This window comes from Dreissena polymorpha, chromosome 9 (assembly GCF_020536995.1).
Source record: "Dreissena polymorpha isolate Duluth1 chromosome 9, UMN_Dpol_1.0, whole genome shotgun sequence".
NCBI lineage: Eukaryota > Metazoa > Mollusca > Bivalvia > Myida > Dreissenidae > Dreissena > Dreissena polymorpha.
This window is the reverse complement of record NC_068363.1, coordinates 27722590-27745328: the sequence shown is the minus strand read 5'-3', so window position 1 is coordinate 27745328 and position 22739 is coordinate 27722590. Positions and strand designations below refer to the sequence as shown.

Here is a 22739-nt window from a genome sequence, read left to right as displayed (position 1 = left end):
ACACAACATCGTTATCATTTTTTTTAAAGCAAGAACTATTTTGGATGTATTTAGAATAACAAAAAAACACGAAATTTTTGCAACTTATTCAGAAAGTGTGTCCTGCCAAAAAGTCAATATGATTCAATTAATAGAAAGTAATACATTTGATAGCATCATTAATGTGCACAAAATTGAAACATTCTTTATTTTAACACTACAATGTGAAATCAAATTAAGGGATTTTAATATAATGATTTATTCGTAATGAAGAAATTCTTGCAATACCGTAAGCAGACGGCGCATTCCTCTCATAAATGCCATCCTAGTTCTACGTGTATCCCGTTGAGCCTTTAAATCTTATAAACAAGCTCATAATATATACCTCATACGGCTGTATGTATTTATATTATATAGTTCATAAATTGATTAGTTACGCTAAATTAGACTGACATGTATATACACTTGTTTAAAACCACAATGTTATTTGTAAAATCAAAATTACTTAGAGCATTCTTGTGTTACACATTCGTATTCTAAATTATTGGTAATTAAAATTAAAATTATGTTACACAATTCGAATACGTAATGTTAATATAAAATTTTAACTTAATATGTTAGATCGTTTATAATAAACAAAGCGCTGATCTGGTTTAGAACGTGCTAATGTCATTGTACACTGTATGAACTTACGTTATGACTTTAATTTCTCGGTTTCTTTAAATATTCATAGATACAGTCGTTGTACAGTTTCTAACATTGGAACATCAGCTTCAATGACTGAAATGTAACGTTTAAATAATGTTTACTTATAATTCATATGGAACTTAAGTGATGAAGTAAACAAGCAAAGTAAACAGCAAATGTCATATTGCGATGCAATAACAAATTGCAATTTACTTACCTGAAACTGGCTGCTAATCTGAAACTGGTAAGAATGCCACGCATGCTTACAGGAATTAAAGGTGTTTCATATTTATATATTTTATATCTTATTTCATGAGAGAATCAAAATCTAGCCTACAGCGTCCTTCTAATCAATGACCGGTTGGCCGTCCAAGTACAGGGTATACTCTACCAGCCAAGCACGTTGAACCCTTGTCCCTAGCAACCTTTATCTGTTTAACAAGTTTCCGGCGCGTGTCTGATGCCGCATTCAGGAATTATCAAAACATGGAATATGCTATACCCTTCAGTGGTTTCTACTCCTTTGGAACTCGTTCGTGATTCTGAAAATATCAGGACAAATTTCCTCGATTTTCGGGATAATGGGCGGTTAGGTGAACGATGCACTCGCTCAAACCGGGTGGAATTCTACATATCGTTAGAGAGCTTCTAGGCTGACTCCATGTGCTCCTTAAGCTTCCGTTCCGACACTTCCACTGGCTCGTTTCCGGTTGAAATGTCTTCCGAAATGTTCGTAAAGATAAGGTTGTCTCATCGACTACATTTCGAGATAGGTCACCCCCTCTTTAAGCTCGTCACATTGTCTATCAAGATAGCTGACCCTGGTAAACATCAAGGCAGAACCCACATCACCAAATTCTAGCCTATCTTCTTATCGGCTTGCCCGCTCTTCTGTGGACTCAGCCCGATCCTAAATTGCATCCACACCGTCCTTATTTCGTTTGCCCAAGTTTATACAATATCCTCTAGCCATAGGATAATCTCTAGCTTCTTTACCATTGATTGAACCGCAGAACGAGTATCTGTATGGTTACAGTCAGAAAATTGATGACGGTTTGCCACCATCACACGTCATTCCATCCCGTACGTCAATTTCGTCCCCAATACAAAATTTTTCACATGTGTCTTTCGGCTTTCTAAGCTCTGTATTAACACTTCCATGTAAAACCAAGTTTACTTGGTGATAAAGAATCGCTTATCATGACAAAGTCAATTTGCACGATTTCTCACGAGCCTTTATATTGATAAGTTGTTGTGTTGATCCTTAATAAATAACCATGTTTTCATAACTAATTTGTTATCTATGCCTGTTAAGAGGCTATCGCATAATAGTAGTGGTGGTAGTATTAATAGTTGTAGGAGAGGGAATATTATACCGTTTACAGTTAAATTACGTTCGTAATTATGAAAATACACATCTATGAGATGAACGCTGCAATGAACGATCAACAGTATAGTTTCTTAGACCATTATCTAGTAAGATAATTAAAATATACACGATAGTGCTGGACCTATGTGTGTTAGATGTTCGTATGTTTTTTGCGGATTGACGCGCTTTTTGAGTGACGCATTTGACCAATTATTATTTGATCCAGTTATTATGAATTAGTTTCGAAGCAAAGCTGTGTCTGGTTAGTCAAACCCGAAGTTCTCTAAATGTGAATATATGGTATTTTACAGTGAGAGTGCCACTCATTTAGCATTCCGTCCACGACTGTTCCCTTTTTTTGATCGAAATTCAGTTCGCACGTTCTATAAAGCTTGCTGATCGATATCAGGCAAGTTATCTATTTTCGACTTTGCCGCTTAATCATAAAGTTGGCTTGCTTTACGCAGATTGATCTTAATAAGTGTTAAGCTATTTAAAGTGCACATGTCATTCATTGAGTTTATGGATATGCTTCTTCAAATTTATTTTTATGCGATAAAAGTATTACTGAAGTAATAACATGAAAATAACGAACTCCAACTAATAATACAAATAGGTATGATACCACAAGAAAATGAGCACAAAGAAAAAGCAAACGTACTTAACGCTTAAAGCAGCAATGTAATACAGCAGTGATGCTTATAGAGAATACTAGGTTAGCGTTGAATACAGAGAAGTTTATGTTGCGAGGCTTAGAACGCCGGAAGCGCGAGCCTTGGCGAGCGCTTTCGGTGTTCGAGCCGAGCAACATAACCTTCTCTGTATTCAACGCTAATCCTAGTATTCTATTTATCCCATTTGATTTTTTCAACGTGACATTTAACATAAATAGATCTAAAAACCTTAACAATAATTTTAATTCAGTCATAAAAGCGCTTAAAATCTAACAAATGTAACCATGGGTAGTGATATACATGTATTTGTTCTGGTACGCAAAATAGTCTTTAAAAAATTCACACACAAACTGTAAAACAAGTAAAAATATCACCATATGCCTACATTCAATTTTACGCAGTATGCGAATTTTAACACATTACGACCGCGAAAAGAAGATTTTACTTTACTAGAATTCATTTTATTTTCGAAAGAAAATGATCAAAATCCAATATGGCGGCGATTGCTCCTGACAAAATGCTGTCGATGTCAACATACATGTACACCATCGACGACCTACTTCTGGCTACCATAACTTTAAATGTCGCTTTTTATGATTTTTGACTGGCGCGACTTTGTACAGGTCTGTAAATACTAAAAAACTGTACGCTGAAGTTTCTTTAGCTATCGAAGACCTTGACAATTTTGACGAGTAAACAGACAATTGCAGCGACTGACACTTTATTTGACAAAATATACAGGGCAATACGTTTTCCGACTTCGGACGACGAATTTAAGGACGCGCAGAACGTGTTTTTTATATAATGTTATGGGTATGCCGTGTGTGATCCGATGCATCAATGTCGCCCATGTTAAAATAATTTCGCCGAGAACAGGGAACGACAAAAATACAAACAAAAATCAAAACACGTAAGAACTAGTATCTTACCTTTAGTTATCCTTTAAAATCCGTCTAATAATCCATTTAACTCAATAATTGACGATTTTGCATCTAGGGTCTTTAATAATTATTTTAGCATAGTTAAATAAAGACCCTTATGCCATTCTATCACTTTATTCAAATGAGTTTATGAACGTATATTGATAGGTCTTTGGTTGAAGGTCGTATAATTTTGAAGCTTAAGTTTTGTCGACTTTGTTTCTTATGAAAAATCATTCAGTGGTAAAGTAAATATAAATCAAAAAATAACAAAACAAAAATCGTGTAATTTATATTTTATTTCAACATTTCTTTTGGTGAATATGTCATATATATATTTTTCTGCAAAATATGCACATTTTCTTCTAATGGGTGACCTTATAATTCGATCAATGAACCAAACAATATCGACCTAATTTTAGCGCATATCGCATGACGTCATTTAAAAAGTAGTCCGTGCACGCGACAGGTATATTCCACAGTGTTGAAGACAGGCAATTCTAACACGGCACGTGACTTGTTTCCTATAGACAAAGAAGGAAATCAAGCGTGGGTTATTCTGCAATAACTTATGGGCGGAGCTTAATGTTTCGAAAATAGTTCCGAATAAATAAAGAAAATATTGCAGTAAAATGCACGTGCTAAAACCAGCTCTAAAAGAAATGTAATAAATGTAGCATGTATACAAGTGTAATGAAACAACTAATTGTATATTTGGTGATTATTGGCATAACCACGCCTACAAAGAATGTTATTTGTTAGGAAACGTAATTCATAAAACATTTATAGCATGTCAGCTTTTCAGTAGCATCAATAAACGTGACGTCATTAAAGTTCTACGATTGTTGTTTTCAATGAAAGTGACGTCATTTGCAAAATATTTGTAAATGAAAACGACGTCATATGTTTGTACTATTCAATGACGTCACTAAATAGTGAACTTTGTACTAAGAAGTGCGGAGTATTGAAAAATATAGTTCACGTCCTAAAACTTGAACCAAATCAATTAGAATCGTGTTAGAATCGAAATAATATTTTTCTATGATGGTTAGTTGTCGAATAACCCACAGTAAGTTGTATAGATGCGTGTTTTCAAATCACTCGTGCTTCGCACTCGTGATTTAATTCGTACGCATCTATACTCCTTACTGTGGGTTATTCAACAACAAACCATGATAGAAAAATATTATTTCTTAAGTATATTCCACAACGTGTTATACCGTCAATGTCGCGGTGAAAATGGGATAAATTATAATATCTAACGGTTTAAGTCCTGCTGGATGATGAATAACACAACTGACTACTATAAATAGTGTCTAATAAGTAGATGTATTGTCCAGAATGTGCATATAACTATCTTACTACTGGCAATGGACATGTAATGCCTATACCTCAATAGATGAACTCAAACAGATTAAGGGGCCAAAAGTCGTGTGGTGAAATGTATATAGAGTTGACACGACTTGGGGCTAAAACGAACGTTCACCCCTTTGATGTATGCAACAAAAACATGTACATGAAATTCCTGGTGAAAACTTCAACTACAAAAGTATCATTTAATTTATAATAAAACTAAACTTCACATCAAAACACGCATATATCTAACAATTTCTCAGCACTTAATCCATTGCATTCTCAACATGTGCGTGGTTATTATTCATGCAAATGAAATGACTAGACGTAAAAACCAGGAACAGATATAAAATGTTCTCTAAACAAGGTCACCGTAACAATCTTGATGCTTCCTTAATCTGAATGTCGTCAAACTACTTATAAAATTACAGCAAAGTGTGATTGCATAAATTTATATATCTTTCCAATATTAACCAATATTTAATTTATAGTTTTCTTTCTTTTCATAACAAGTTGTTTTTTCTCTTACGATTTTCTTGTATAATATTCTTGCTGTTAGTCATTGGTCGCCCTGTTAAACCTTTTGGGGTTATGACTTTAAAGAACACAAACATCACAAACATACAATTTTAGAGGCCATTGGGTGTAGAATAAAAGCACTCACACACAAACAAGCTTAAACAAAATAGTCAATATTATAAATATACTAAACGCCATTATATAAATTCATATGAGCACCAATATGTATCATGGTATTTAATCAATGTATTGTCAGTTGTTTTCAGCTAAGACATAGTACAGTTTTGTATACATAGTAAATGATTGAACATATGACAAAATAAAGAATCCACGACAACACACAATAACAAATCCATGACATGTCAAGGTAAAGTATCTGTGATATCTCAAAGTATAATACTCATGATAAAACAAAATATACTATGCGATCAAGTACAGAATCAATTAAATATAAAACCATTGTGCACCAAAGAACAGAAACACAGATATGATAACTTAAAAATATATTCAACCTCATTCTAGAAAAACTGGGCCTAATGCTTGGACGTAAAGTGTCGTCCCAGAACAGCATGTGCAGTCTGCTAAGGCAAATCAGGGAGGACAGTTTCCACTTTTATGGAATTTTTCATTCGTCCCTGACTGACTGCACAGGCTTATCTGGAACTACACATTACGCAAATGTATTAATTTCTCTTTCCATAGAATTAGGCTAATTTACTAAGGCACCCAAAATGTCACAAAGTGAAGAATCCAGGAAGTCACACAACCGACTGTGTGACAAACACGCATGACTTGGACCTCTCGTACTCTGTGACGTTGATGTCAAAGTGTTTCTGAATGGTCCGTTTTGGTAGGAGAGGAGTATGCTGTCTCCTTTTTTCTCGTTGAAAGGTCAACTTGACCTGAAGAGACGTGGCCAGGTCTGTCATGCCAAGGTGCTCTGCTCTCTCTGGTGGGTTGTAGAATTTCACTTCTTTTGTGCCGTCTGGTTTTGTCTTCTCGTACTGCAAAAGTACACATGAACTTTATGTTTATTTAAAATATTATCTTTTAGAGCATTTAGTGCATTTTGATTTGTTAGGAATATTCAAAAATTATTTTTAAACAGCAGTATGGATCGATATGGATTGATAAAAGGACCTTTCAAAAGAACATGCTTTTTTTCAATCTTTTCACTTCAGTCAAAGACATGACATACCAGCAAATCATTTGAGCCTCATTATGCGAAAACGGAGCTTAAATGTTCTCCCAGCTTGGCTAGAATTCGGTAAAGGCTTATCAGGGAAGGCAATTCCTAAATTGCATTGTATTTTTTGTTTAAAGGAAGTCTCTTCTTAGCAAAAATCAAGTAAATGGGTAAAGTGTCGTCCCTTATCCCTTTCCCACTCAGAAGCAAAGAAAAAATGGCTACGTACGAACAGCAAAAAACCAGAAACAGCCTGAGAGTAACTTGCAGTCTGTTCAGGTTTTATGCTGTTTGCTGCTCATCAGTATCTAAGGATAGAGACAAAGCCTTAAAACTTGAATTTAGTAAGAAAGGTCTTTAATTAAATATAACTTTCTAAGAGACTACAAATGCATGTAAATACGTTTCCCGGTGGTAAAGGGTAATAAGCACATACTTAGCTGGGATGACACAATAACCACACACATCAAGCCCCATTTTCTCGTTTATAGGTCTCTGAGGTGTAATGGCTAAGGTGTCCACCTAGCAATCGGGAATGTCACAGGTTCGATTCCCACTGAGGGAGTGTTCTCTAAATCTCCCCCCCAAAGACACCAAGTACTGGTTATAGACCCAAGAATTGGACTTGATAGCGTTTCAATAAGCCTGAGGCTTTTGATGCAATCAAGCTATAACAAGACTATTGCCAAGCAATATATGTCCCCTACCGGCTCCACCATTTTCAGAAATAACACCATTGTCAGAATTTTTTATTTTTTTTATATTTGTTGCCATAGCAACCAAGATTTGTGACGTAGGAACAAAATGAAATGACGTGCATAATGTCCATATTGACATCTATCCATGTTTCAAGTTTGATTAACAAATATGCAGAACTTTTAAAGTTATCGCAGAATCCAGAAAAAAACACCATTTCCAGCAGTATTTCTAGTCTATTTGTTGCCATAGCAACCATAATTTTTGACCTAGGAACAAAATGAAATGACGTGCATAATGTCCATAATGCCATCTATCCATGTTTCAAGTTTCATGAACTTTTAAAGTTATCACAGGATCCAGAAAAGTGTGACAGACCGACGGACTGACGGACACACAGAGCGCAAACCATATAAGTCCCCTCCGGTGAAACTGGTAGGGGACAATAAATAGGAATAAACTAAAGTACCTTTTCTTTCCTGATCAAGTCAGCACCAATGTTGGCCAGATAGGAAGCAATGTCTTCTTTTCCGTAGTCTACAGCGAGAAATATCAGGTCTCGATAAGATGGCATCAGCGGGGAGAGCTGTGAATAAATAAGAGCCTACATTCAAAGATCCACTATATAAAAAAGTGTTTCTTGTCGTTGTTATTACAAAGTTGGAGCCAGAATTAACCCTTTCCCACTTAGATACGTATTTTGACGCATTTGTAGTCACTTAAAAATGTAAATTTAATTAAAGACATTTCTTACTTTATTAAAAAATTGTAGGCTTCATTTCCACCCCTTAGATACTGAGGAGTTGCAAACAGCATAAACCCTGGTTTTATGCTGTTTGCCCCTAGCCATTTTCACTTTGCTTCCCTCCCAATCTTAAAAGAAAATATTTTTCCCAAATGACAGCCTGAAAGTTCCTATTTGAAGAATTCAAAAAAATAAATTCATTGTAACATTTTGTTCAAATCCCTATTCAGCACTACATGTTGAAATGTATTTGTTAATAAAAAACAAAGCACCAAAATTCCCCAATGAAAGTCATCACAACACGATTTTTCAGAGTTCGAAGAGCCAAGGACCCATTCCTAAACTGATGGAAAAACACACTGTAAAACTACATAGAAAATAGTGTTGCTCTTGTTTGAATAATGTTAGCAAATAGAAACTGTTGTAATTTCTATAATTCTGAGAATTTCATCTTCAAATGTCTGAATTGATTTGAGTTATACATATAATCAATTTCTACTTTAATATGAAACAATTGAAAACATTAGTTTGATTTGATAAAATTTATAAAATAAACACACATGACTCTGTCAGAAGAAGAAATATTTGTAAACCAAAAAATTAGAAACCAGATAAAAATCCTAGATTTCTTACCACTTTATGTAGAGCTACAATCGGAAAGTTGAGTGTGCGTATATATTCTTGGAACTCTTTAAAGCCTTTCTTCTTAGCTCGAATAATCTTCCTTAGGTCTTCATACTGGAAATACAAGAATGTCATATAGGAAAATTATGTTTCAACAAGCAAATTGGTTGAATTTATATCCCCCCCACCACCTTTTCCACATTTTATATTCAAACACCTATGAAGTTTCATGTTGAAATCTTATAAAATTTCAGAAATATAGCCCTAACACGATTTTTACAGACGGACTGATAGACTGACTGACGGACGGATGGAAGGCGCCAAAACTATATTCCCCAGCCTTTGGCAGGAGATACTTCAAAAGGAGCCAAAAGTCTGATAATATGAAAGCAAGAGTTATGTTTTTTTGCCATTGTACTGTCCGTTTAATGATTTACAGCGATTACGTTAAGAACACTGTTTATAAAGACTCTCAACACATATGTAAAGCTGTATTGAGTATCTCTACGAGACTTAAGAGTTATGAAGTTATTGTATGCAAAAGTAAATCTGAATTTTAGAGTAAAAAAGTACAGGACATTATTCTGCTAAATTGCAGGCAAGAATCATTGAACTTGTCAGTAATCTCACCCAATGACACCAAACATATGGAGTTTCAATTGAATACCTGCAGTATAAAACAGTGATGAACAGGTGAGGCATGTTTACCTTGAGAAATGTTAGACTCACCAATCAAATAACAGAGTTGCACCAAAAAACATACTCCCTGCAGGATTAATATTTATTACTATTTTGTCATAGATAACTTTAAAGGTCCTTGTAAATCAAACACACAAATAGCATAAATATTTTAATTGAAACATCTCAGAGGAGATAATGCTACCTTGTCGACAAGAACAAGCTCCAGGGTCATCCCATAGACAGCTTTCTGTTCCTTCTCCAGCCATCCATGTCCCATGTGCTTTGCTGCAAACTCGTCTCCGGTAAGGCCAAGCTGAAGTCAGTAACCAGACAACGAAGATCACCAAAGGTACATTGAGCCGCTTTCTGGGTATACATGTCTTAATACATGTCCTCAAAGCGTCATCCCAGTCTGCACAGGCTTATCAGGGAAATACTTTTCACTGTCATTGAATTGTTTTGTTTAAAGGAAGTCTCTTGTAAAGAAAAATCCAGTTTAGGCAAAATGTGTCGTTTTTAATGGCCAGTGACTGCACAGGCTAATCTGGTACAACACTTAATACTCAAGCATTCAGCCTATGGACTGCACAGGCTAATTTGGGACAACACTTTACCCTCAAGCATTCAGCCTATGGACTGCACAGGCTAATTTGGAACAACACTTTACCCTCAAGCATTCAGTCTATGGACTGCACAGGCTAATATAGGAAAACACTTAACCCTCAAGCATTCAGCCTATGGACTGCACAGGTTAATTTGGGACAACATTTTCCCCTTAAGCATTCAGCCTATGGACTGCACTGGCTAATCTAGGACAACACTTAACCCTCAAGCATTCAGCCTATGGACTGCACAGGCTAATCTAGGACAACACTTAACCCTCAAGCATTCAGCCTATGGACTGCACAGGCTAATCTAGGACAACACTTAAACCTCAAGCATTCAGCCTATGGACTACACAGGCTAATCTAGGACAACACTTAAGCATTCACCCTATGGACTGCACTGGCTAATCTAGGACAACACTTAACCCTCAAGCATTCAGCCTATGGACTGCACAGGCTAATCTAGGACAACACTTAACCCTCAAGCATTCAGCCTATGGACTGCACAGGCTAATTTGGGACAACACTTTTCCCTCAAGCATTCAGCCTATGGACTACACAGGCTAATCTAGGACAACACTTACCACTCAAGCATTCAGCATAATTATGGACTGTACAGGCTACTTTGGGACAACACTTTACCCTCAAGCATTCAGCCTATGGACTGCACAGGCTAATTTGGGACAACACTTAACCCCCAAGCATTCAGCCTATAAACTGCACAGGCTAATCTAGGACACCACTCAAGCATTCAGCCTATGGACTGCACAGGCTAATTTGGGACAACACTTTACCTTCAAGCATTCAGCCCAGTTTATACTGAATGAGTCTCATATGATCTTACCCAGGCGTTTCAAGGAGAGCTTGCTCAACTTTACTTTCTCCTGCCAGAGTTTGTTTCTTATCCTACGGGACACATAAACTGTGATTTCAAGTTAAAATCATTTTTCTTTATTTAATAACTGGGACCTTGACTGTTGACCTTGAGTAAATCTGCCCAATATGAAAATAATCAAAGCGCTGTAGGCGCTGAAGGCCTGGGGCTAGGTTTAGTGTGACGTAAAATGCATTTAGGATGAATTTCTCCCTTTGTCCGAATTTATACGGATTGACCCTAGCAGTTGAGTGCAGAAGCTCAGAGACTGCAACAAAAGACAATATATGTGTATATACTACAGTGTACATAGACAGTGGAGGACAACACGATACTGGTTGTGAGAACGATAACCTTTTGTTCACTCTACAGATCTGGTAGAGGTTAGTCTACATAGGCGGTGAAGATATACAACAACATCATGGCCGCAAAAAAACTGTTATTGCTGGCGTCAAATAAATACCTTTAAATAGCCTAAAATAGTTTTCTATTACATAATTAACAGATCAGGAAAACACTCATTCTTCCTTTGTAATGTGTATACAAAAGAAAATCCACTTAAGCCCAAGTTTCACTTTTGCCGGTAGAGCCCCGGTCCATCCTGTTTGCTAAAGCCGGTCGACCAGCGAGGATCGGGATGATTCGCAGACATTTTTCAACGCAGTCACACTATTTCATGGTGCCGCCCAGGTTGAAGCCAGTCAACAGCCCGTCAGAGTCCCAGTCAACCCGGACTGGCTATGGTTAATCCCGGTCAAGCCCCGGCAGAGCCCTGGTTGTCGCCGGTAGTGCCAGAGTGAAAGCCGGCAGTGTTCCGGCATAGCCCCAGTTGTCGCTGAAAGTGCCACGGTGAAAGAAGGCAGCATCCAGGCAGAGCCCCGGTATACCATAACACCGCCGGCACTCACAGTGTCTATACCGGCATCAGACCCTGGCAGAGCTACGGCAATGCCCCGGTTTCACCCCGGTCATCGCCAGTAATGCCCCGGCAAAGCTCCGGTGAATGCCCGTGTAATTCCAGCAGAGCGCCGGTTTTCGTATTTACCGTAGCTATACCGGGACTCGAACGGCATTCATTAAAATGAAAGAAAAGAAAATTGTATGAAAAGTTAACACTTTCTGCGCAGATTGAGGGTGTTGACATGTTGATTTTCTCTTATTTCTTCGCATATTTCTAAGTATTGTGGTATTCTGCATTGATCATTAAAGTTTAAATACAATTCACCGTACAATAAATTTTTGTTTGACATTTTCAGTTTTGAACCCCCCAATTTTTTTTCTCCATTTTTTGTGAACCATTCATTTACAAAATTCACTCTCATTCATCTAAATGTTGAACAAACACCACTTTTTTTAGTATGTATTAATAGATAAATGCATAATATATACAAATATGATAGTTTATAACAAAAGGAATAAAGAAAAAATTAACAAACAAGTGATGTGCATCATCCTTCGAAATCGAGAAAAATTGCAATCTCGAGTCACGAGTCTTTTTTTAAAATAAATTGTCAAAAAAAAACACGGCAAAAAGAAATCACAATCTTCGAACATAGAAATCATCTACAATGTATGCTCGAATGAAAAATAAAGAAAACAAGAGCTGTCAGAGGACAGCGCTCTCGACTATTCGAGTGCTTGACAGTATAACATAAGCCATCATGGGAAAATTGTTCAAATTATTCAATAAGGTCAAGGTAATAGTTCAGGTATATTTTCAGCAATCTATTGAACATTTGTAAAGACATAAAGCAAACTAATAAGATTTTTTTTTTTCAAGTTTGATAGCAATAGCTTGGGTGGGATGTTTGGACGGTCCTTCAAAAATAAAGTAAATAAATATTTGTTGTTTTTTTTAAACCATGTTTCAAAGAAAAAAATATTCTTTTTGGGTTGGGTAGGGGGGGGGGAGGTGAGCGGGGGTATAATGTGGGGTGTGGTCATTTATTAGACAATCTTTCAAAAATAAAAATAAAAATAAATTTTGGGGGGCGGGGATTCTGGGTTGGGGCGTGGGGTATTGTTTTGTTTGGGTCGAGTCCATTGTGGTATTCAGGTAAGTGTTGTCTTGTCAAATTATGAAATAAATTGTTTCGTACATAAAGAAGTTATGGCAATTTAACTAAAATTTATTCTTGTGACCTTGAGAGTCAAGGTCATTCAAAGGTCAAGGTCAAATTTAACTTGCCAGGTACAGTACCCTCATGGTAGTAAGAAAAAGTTTGAAAGCAATGGCTTTGATACTTTAGAAGTAAAGTGGATCTAAACACGAAATTTAAGAAAATATTCAGTTACTAAGACAAAAAAGGGCCATAATTCTTACAAAATGCTTGATACAGTTGTCTGCTCTTGTTTATAGATTGGGGTCATGTTGGTAAAAAAGTTGGAAAATATGACAGCAATATGTCAAGGGATATTGAAAATATTTGAGGTTGTACGCAAACTTTAACATAGATTTATCAATAATATGCATATTCTAAATGGAAAAGGGCATAATTCTTACAAAATGCTTGACACAGTTGTCTGCTCTTGTTTATAGATTGGGGTCATGTTGGTTAAGAAGTTTGCAAAATATGAAAGCAATATGTCAAGGGTTTTTGAAAATATTTGAGGTGATCAATAATATGCATATTCTAAGTGCAAAAAGGGCCATAATTCTTACAAAATGCTTGATATAGTTGTCTGGTCTTGTTTAAAAGTTGGGGTCATGTTGGTAAAGAAGTATGCAAAATATTAAAGCAATATGTCAAGGGACATAGGAAATATTTGGGGTGGTACGCAAACTTTAACATTAATAATATGCATATTCTAAGTGAACAAAGGGCCATAATTCTTACAAAATGCCTGATACAGTTGTCTGCTCTTGTTTATAGGTTGGGGTTATGTTTGTAAAGAAGTATGCAAAATATTTAAGCAATATGTCAAGGCACATAGGAAATATTTGGGGTGGTACGCAAACTTTAACATTTGCACGCTCACGCCGACGTGAGTAGGATAGCTCCACTATAAATATTTCATATATAATAGTTGAGCTAAAAATGGGGGTTACCAGTGAAAACTAAAAGTTCCCGCTTTACAATGAAGGTAACCCCCCTTTTCCAGAAACGCCATACTGAATTTGAGATTTTTATATGTGATCATAAAGATGAGCTAAATGTTCAAAAATTATTATAAATAGATAAAAAAAGAGGAAAAGCCTATAATAAACTCATAAACATATAAACATACATACATCTAATATATAATGTGTGAGATGGAACCTACTCAGTGCAGTAAGATATGCTAACCTAGTTTGAAATTGCACGTGAAATGCGTTCTTCTATAAATAAGACTTGAAAATGTTACAGGGAAATAACAACATAAATAATTAAGTAACAAGGCACATTTAATCATTCAATCAAACACGTTTAAAGGAAAATAGATTTATCAGTTTATCAATGACTAGTGATACTAGTGATATTAAACATTAAACTTATTATGACAAACAAAACAAATACACGTTTGTCATGGTAGTTCTTTGAAGAACTTCGACAGGTTGGAATAAGTGTCTCCAAAAGACGCTTGACATTGGTGACCCTGGGCTGACCGTCAGAGTTATTCATTATGAAAATGTTCTTGAGACAATTGCGTTCAAAGATGATTTTGAGATGCATACGGTTGAGTCCAGAGCCATCTATAATATTTATGTTGTTGCAGCATTGAACACATGACTGTAAACAAGAACACTCAGTGACTGCAAGTTCCTAGCTTTTTTCTGGGTTGAATTTGTAGTCCATAATCTGTCTGGTTTCATTTTCCTCCTGCACAGGTAATCAGCATACAATGTATCACTGAAAAGATAACACCATTGTTCCTTTGAAGTTGATATTTGAATAGTACATGTAGTTATATTCAGGCAGGTTCATAAGAACTTCAATAAGTTTCAGTCGAAGAAAATCATGCATAATTGTAAATTGTGTATGAATAATTTTAACCATTTTTATTTATTACAATAAAAACCTTTGGTCTTTTCTTATTTATTTGGCTTCAATAGGCCTTCTTAAAGTTGTTTCTATAAATTGACAATATTGTCTTTATGTTATTTAACAAAACAATCATATACAGATGTCAAATACATAAGCACTTGTATAGGAGTAAGAACTGGCATTAGTGTTTCATGAGAAGTGTGACATAATCCATTATGATATACGTCATCGTTTTTATTTATTCAGACATTCACGACATAGCATGTCATTACACCCTTTTAAACTGGATCAATAAGTAAGTGAAAACACCACATATATACATTCTTCATCCAAATGTTAATACCAAATACATCATTTCATGTATTATCCCTACTGGATATGAAACTGACTATTAAAGTTACATTTTATTTATTAGTTTAAACATTGGTTCTACATTAACAATCACATAAATCAGTGAAATACCTACTTCATTTCCATCTTATAAGCCTGTCTGCTATAAAGGAGATAGTTGAAACTTGATGAATGGTCCTTCCCGCATGTATTTCCATTTTCTTTAAGTTCAATTGATCATTGGAACATACAGTGTTGACAAAAAGTAATTAACCGTTCCTGGACCACCAATGTTGTTGATCATTGCTGAAAAGATAATCAATATGAAGCATTTTAATTTGAATAACCATAATACATAATTTAGGAGCTCATACAAGTAGCAGTCATTGGCATATCATTTTCAGAATAGTAAACTAATTTTAGTATTTGGGACATAATATACTTTTTTGTTGTTTTTTTGAGGAAAACATCATTACTTGGTCATAAAATTCAAATATGCTGTCCTTGATTTCCATGCATTTACAACATAACTTTTTCCTTACATGGCATATTTTCTTTTTCAAAATGAAAGCAAATATGAGCCTGATTATGTGGTCAAAATCACTGACAGGGTGCACTTTTCCTACAAAATCTACTTTACTCCAATTATGAATAATGAAACTGTTATACTTGAAAAATTTTTGGCATAATCCATGTACCTTCCTGTTCCAAGCTTTGTGCAAAACAAGGCATTCCTTTCTTGAAAAGTTGAAGACTCTTCTTTACGTGATGGGTTTTGCCGTACGATAACCCGTTCACATGGCTACAGTCATCACACAAGCATAAATCCACTTTATCCCCTTTTACTTCTCACCAACAATATAAAATGGTGTAAGTGACACGGGTTCTAAACGTTATTCTTCACAGTGGTCAAAATTTTCAACCGTTTGACATCGTATTTCCAGGAATCGTTTTCTTCATAAATATCAACACTGCCATGCATTAGTTGACATTTATCATTAACTCCAGTCACATTAATATGAACAATAATAACACTTTTATTAATCTTTCTCTTTCAATATAGCAAATTGCTTTTTCTTTAAACGACCCAATCTCTCAGGTACAATGTTGGCAATATTTGTTGTCATTGTATTTAGCTTGCGGGTGCTACATTTAGTAATTCATAGCGTATTTATAGAATATTTGTAGTTTTCCTCACATTCCCGGATAACGTACGGAGTGACGGATATGTACGAAAGAAGGCGATATTGCACGAAGTTCATTAGAGTGCTAATACTTTAAAAAATGTATCAGAAAAAAATATCTTCTTACTGTCTCCGTAGACAATCGTATATGTTCAGCCTAGCTAGACCGTCAAGTGAGGAACTTATTCTCGCATGAATATGCAAACACTAATAAAAACTATGTAGCACCCAATGCTTAGAAATTTTGCTTCAATAATATTTTTTTACATGTTTTATGACACTGTCATGTTATATAGTGATGTTCTGTATTTACAATGCGGGTTATTGAGACCTGCGAAGAACTTCTTTGCAGGGACCTATTTGTTTGTATAGGTCCCTCTTCTTTGACTGCGCATGAATGACCGCCAAGTGGTAAATCAGACTTTTGGGAATTCATTCATTCGTGGATGTTTTGGCAGCCAGCCAATCTGACTGTCTCAGAAATTTGTATCATTACTATGGCCTTAGGGCTTCGCCCCAGGCCAAAAATGAAATTGTTGTACAATGTATGCTTTCATCACAATAGCTCACTCTTTCCTGACATATTAAGTCAAAAAGATTTGTCTTCATACAGTAACAGTGACATTGACCTTCACCACACCCAACCCATGTGCTGCAATCCCTTGACATAAGGAATCTATCAAATAAGTTTCAAGGTTCATTACAATGCTAAATTTATTTTTAAATTGTAGAGTAAAAACAATTCTTCACAATAATGACTTTATTGCTTTTTTATTCAAACTTTTGTTTTGTGAAATATTTTTTGTGTTATCTATATTCTCACATTTTGTCACAATATACGTAGCATGTATTATGTTAACTGTGAACCAAAATATAGATATGTTCCGTTCTATCTACTAACATTGACCTAGACCTTGAAAAAATACCCTCCATATGCAATCCAATGTTATATTTGATTAGGCATTCATGTGCATAGTTTTAATACAACCGATCAATGTATTATTGAGTTTCTGAGTGAGAGTCATTTATCTATAATATGCAACAGCGACTAGGACCCCATCTACATCTCAAATTCAGTTATGAAGGAAAGCATCTATGTTTTATTGGAATCCATTTTGCTATTATTAGTAATCTAGTAATCTTGACCTTGAAAACCACACCCATCCCATAAGTAATCCCACGTGAGAGTACAACAGTTTATACCGTATCCTTGATACTTGTGTCTGCACCCGCATCTACAAGTGTCTCCCTGACCTTCTTGCCAAGGTCACCTGGCAGGCAGCATGCAAAGTGGTACGCAGTCTGATTGCACTGAAAGTGAATAAATAAACAATATTAGTGTAGTCCCGTTCTGAGAAAAAGAGGCTTTTCATGTATGTCCATAATGAATAAACAAAGTTATTTAAATGAATGACCCTTGTTCTTGGAAATAAGGGTAAAATTCATATGCATAATGTGTCTTCCCATATAAGCCTGTGCAGTACACTCAGGGTTATCAGGAAAGACATTTTGCGCCTAGACTGAATTTTCTTTGAGAAGAGACTTTCCTCAAACAAAAATTCCACATGCTCAACTTTACACACATGCAATAAACTACATTTTCACTGAGCGCAACTTATATAAATATAAGGTTTAAAAAATTTACGTTTGTAAAATCTCTTTTTTTAAAGTTAGACATATGGAAATAATATTTAACAGAAAAGCATAAAACAGACAGTACATTCACACTTTAAATAACAAGTATACCTCTTGACCTAGTTTTTGACTGCAAATGTCCCATTTTTCCAATCAGCCTAGACATCATCAAGACAAAATTTCTGAGAACATTTCATGAAGATTGGAAACCTAATTGAGATGTTAATTGTGATATCAAGCCTTTTCTTCAATCTATGTAATGATTTAGGTTTAATTGATACATTAATTCCAAAATTGGCTCAGATATCATTGGGACAATTTGTTCTCAGGTGAGCTAAAAATAGAAGTCATATGGGACAATTTATGCTCAAGTGAGCAAAAATAGAAGTTTTATGGGACAATTTATGCTAATGTGAGCTAAAAATAGAAGTCATATGGGACAATTAATGCTCAGGTGAGCTAAAAAAAGAAGTCATTTGGGACAATTTGTGGTCAGGTGAGCTCAAAAATAGGAGTCATAATGTTGTGTTTCTTACACAGTCCAAGGCGTCTATGTTGACATCGTACTGTAGACAAACCAGCATCTCAGCAATGTCATCTCTCCCAAATATCACAGCCTGCATCAGCGGTGTGCGTCTAGCCTGAAATATCACACACATTTGTTCACTGCTTAAAATATCAAATGTGTTTTTTTATTGTTTAAAATATCACATGTGTGTATCAATTGTCTAAGTTTTCAACTTAAAATTTATAATTGTTGTATACATCCTTAAATATCACATCTGTTTGGTTTTTGTCTGAAATATCATTTAGGTGTTCAAACTTATAAAACATCACATTCTTTGTTAATTGTTTGAAATATCACATATGTTTGTTCATTTTCTGAGTTACCGCAAAGGTTAATACATTCTGCAATATCCCATGTATTTTTATTGTCAATGATATCATTCTTTGTTTTTCAATTTTCTGGAACATCATATGTTTTCAATGTATGAAATTTCCCTTTAAAACTTACAGAATAATGCTCCACACATGAACATTAACTTAAGGGCAATAACTCTATTGAATTATATTCTGCAAAAGAATTGGGACAGACTGATGGAAGAACATACAAAAGAAACGATAGAGACACATCCATAACTACAAGCCTCATTTCTTGGGCATGCACAAATATTTCTTTAGTATAAAACAAGAGATGAGTTTGTCAGAAACACAATTCCCCCTATTGCGCCGCTTTGAAGCCATATATTTGACCTTTGACCTTGAAGGATGACCTTGATCTTTCATCACTCAAAATGTGCAGCTCCATGAGATACACCTGCATGCCAAATTTAAAGTTGCTATCTTCAATAGTGCAAAAGTTATGACCAAGGTTAAAGTTTTGATGCCGCTTTGAATATCAAGTTGCTATCTTCAATTTTGCAAAAATTATTCATTATTGCAAAACTTTAACCAAGGTTAAAGTTTTCCACAGAATGACAGACAGACAGACAGAGAGGCCAAAAACAATATATCCCCGATCATTCGATCCGGGGGCACTTTAACCAAGGTTAAAGTTTTCCACAGAATGACAGACAGGCAAAAACAATATACCCCTTATCATTAGATCTGGGGGGCATAAAAACATGTTTGTAATTTGCACACTTGACAAGAAATCATATTTTTTCAAAATTCACACAATTAATGCCTTACTTAAATTAAGCAAATTAAACACAAGGAAGTGAATTTCGCATACCAGTTTTTCATATTGGCTTACTAACATTATAACATTATGTTACTTTACTTACTTATCCCTTTCCCCCATAAGAAGCAAAGTGAAAATGGCTTTTGCAATCAGCATAAAGCCAGAACAGCCTGCGAGTAACAGTCTGTTCAGGTTTTATGCTGTTTTCTGCTCATCAGTAGGGGTCGGAACTGAAGCCTTTAAAACTTAAATTTAGTAATAAAGGTATTTAATTAAATGTAACATTCTTTGGGAATATAAATGCGTCAAAATACGTATCTAAGTCACGTAGTGGTAAAGGGTTACCTTATTTTTTGCAATCACAATCAAGTCTGGTGTAGGGGAGGAGTCAATTATTCTACGGACCTCGGCCTTCGACAGTTGCTCCACGGCGTGATGAAGTTGCCGCACCTCATCCTAGCCAAAGATGATTAAAATATGAAAATAACAAACCCGTTTTACAGGGAAAACAGGGCTTAATGCATGCACGTAAATGTTGTTCCAGCCTTTGCATTCCGCACGACAAATTACGGAAGACTCTTCCCGCCCATAGAAGAGACTTCCTTTATACAAACAATACTTCAAAGTGGAAAGTATTTCCCTGATTATTCTGTGCGAACTGTACAGGCCAATGTTGGACGACACTCTATGAGAATTCATTTAGAATGGCTAAATTATAAAAATCTTTGCCTTGCTCTGTGAAAACGGGGCTTAATGCATGTGCATAAAGTGTCCACCCATTATTAGTCTGTGCAGTCGGCACCAGCTATTCAGAGAAGACACTTTCCACTTTAATTGAATTTTAATTTTTTAGAAAGTCTTTTCCAAACCAAATCCAGATTAGGCTGAGAAATCATACCTGCAAATCCCACCACTGTTTTATCATTTCTACCAGTTTTACTATGAACTATTCATTCTTTGCAGCTAGTTGAACACAAACACATGTCTCAAATAGACTCAAAATGATTAATATTTCTGAAGTCAACTAGCCAATAAACAATGAAAATATCCCATCATACAAAACATGAAAAGTGGTCAAATTGCTACCAAGAAAATAATTTTACTGTAGTACAAAATGTTAAGGGTAATATAAATTAACTAAGCACAGTAAAGCCTCGTTCTGGGAAAACTGGGCTAAATTAATGTGCTTAAAGTATCGTCACAGTTTGGCCTGTGCAGTCTGCTAAGGCTAACCAGGGGGTAAACTTTCTATCCTAACTTGATTTGTGTTAGTTTGAGACCACCTTGAAACAAAAAATATCAAAATATATCACAACAAAATACCATATCAAAACATAACACAACAAAATACCATACAAGTGGAAAGTGTTGTCCCTGATCAGCCTATGAAGACTGCACAGGCTAGGCTGGGACATCACTTTTCACACATGTATTAACTCCCTTTCTTTTCCAGAGCGCAGCTCATTTTCTAGGAATAGTGAAAGAGGGACATGCCTGGAATCTAGGTAACCACTGTATGAACTAGGAATAGTGAAAGAGGGACATGCCTGGAATCTAGGTAGCCACTGTATGAACTGGAGGACATCATCTGTCTTGTTGCCAGCAGCGTAGATAAACGTGTCTCGATACTGGAAGAGTATAACAAAGTTAGCGTAGATAAACGTGTCCCGATACTGGAAGAGTATAACAAAGTTTTATTGTGTGCTTTTCAGTAAAATATTTAATTTTATTTTGTAAAGAAATATCTAAATATATAAGGGATATATATTTTTTACAAAAAAATCACATAATATTTCAATCAACAATATCTCTATATATAACTTATCTTGACACATACACATGCATACAGAATATTCATTAATATTATATTGATAATTATAAAGCAGTGTTTTCTTGATAACTTAGCAAATTTCCTCACAATCTTAGGTATAAGGTTAAAGTACATAGCAATCAATAACAAGAGGGCCTGTAAGGCCCAAAGTCGCTCACCTGAGATAACAAGATTTACATATTATTGGGACAAATCTTCTGACCAAGTTTCATGAAGATAAAAAAATAAACCTCTAGAGTGTTAACAAGATTTTACTATAGCCATGTAAGGAAAAATGCCCCACCCCCTGGCATCCATGTTTTTCAACCAACCGGCATCATTTTTGAACACTTCCAAGATATTATCGGGATGAATCTTCTAACCAAGATCGGACAGTAAATGTGGCCTCTAGAGTGTTAACAAGATTTTACTATAGCCATATCAGGAAAAATGCCCCGCCCCCTGGAAGCCATGTTTTTAAAGCAAACATAATTATTTTCGAACTCATCCAAGATAAAATTGAGACAAATCTTCTGACCAAATTTCATGAAGATTGGACAATAAATGTGGCCTCAAGAGTGTAAGCAAGGTTTTACTAAAGCCATATATAGCCATATAAGGAAAAATGCCCCGCCCCTGGTGGCCATGTTTTTAAAGCAACAAAAACCATTTTCAAACTCATCCAAGATATCATTGGGACAAATCTTCAGACCAAGTTTCATGATGATTGGAAAATAAATGTGACCTATAGAGTGTTAACAAGGTCATACATTTCAATAAAATTTAAAATAAAAGTTAAGAAGAACATGTGTTGAAAAATGCGAAATAAGCCAGATATTTAATTCTGAAAAAAAAAAATGTCTGTAAAGTCGAATTTGCTAGAATGTAAATCATTCATGTACGATGTGAATCTTAATTTAGCTTAATGGTTGTTTTTAAATTCCTGCAGCGATGTCTATTCATATAACACACAAACACTAACTCTGATCCTAATAAAAAGACGAATTCTTCGGTTATTGTAGGAAAATATCTACGAAATATCTTCGTCACCATCTGCTCGGGGTTGCTGCATTTTATGAAATTCGTCTTGAATGTCTTGCCTATTTTGTGTTATTGTAACATGTATTAATCAATATATTACAATTTAACACATATAAAAATCGTATAGTCTCGCTTTAATCATTGGCAAAACGATGCCATATTGTACAGAATCATCAAA

At 35.4% G+C, this 22739-nt stretch overlaps 1 protein-coding gene and 1 long non-coding RNA gene across 24 annotated transcripts in view; both read right to left on the bottom strand.

Moving 5' to 3' along the window:
- Positions 1–5175: 5175 nt before the first annotated feature.
- The window catches only part of LOC127843770 (uncharacterized), a 51031-nt gene continuing 33467 nt past the window's right edge, over positions 5176–22739 (bottom strand). For all 23 annotated transcript variants that reach the window (XM_052373526.1, XM_052373528.1, XM_052373527.1 and 20 more), the window contains 8 exons: positions 21258–21338; positions 20056–20166; positions 18563–18667; positions 17595–17702; positions 9636–9746; positions 8762–8866; positions 7853–7969; positions 5176–6505 (listed from right to left, as the gene is read on the bottom strand). In XM_052373526.1, the coding sequence (XP_052229486.1) occupies positions 6260–6505; positions 7853–7969; positions 8762–8866; positions 9636–9746; positions 17595–17702; positions 18563–18667; positions 20056–20166; positions 21258–21338 (984 nt within the window). In that variant the 3' untranslated portion in view covers positions 5176–6259. The remainder of the gene's footprint in view (positions 6506–7852; positions 7970–8761; positions 8867–9635; positions 9747–17594; positions 17703–18562; positions 18668–20055; positions 20167–21257; positions 21339–22739) is intronic.
- On the bottom strand, positions 14682–16058 carry LOC127843773 (uncharacterized). The gene is made up of 3 exons (XR_008032330.1): positions 15906–16058; positions 15344–15513; positions 14682–14742 (listed from the first exon to the last, which is right to left on the bottom strand). It is a non-coding gene; the product is annotated as an uncharacterized LOC127843773 (long non-coding RNA).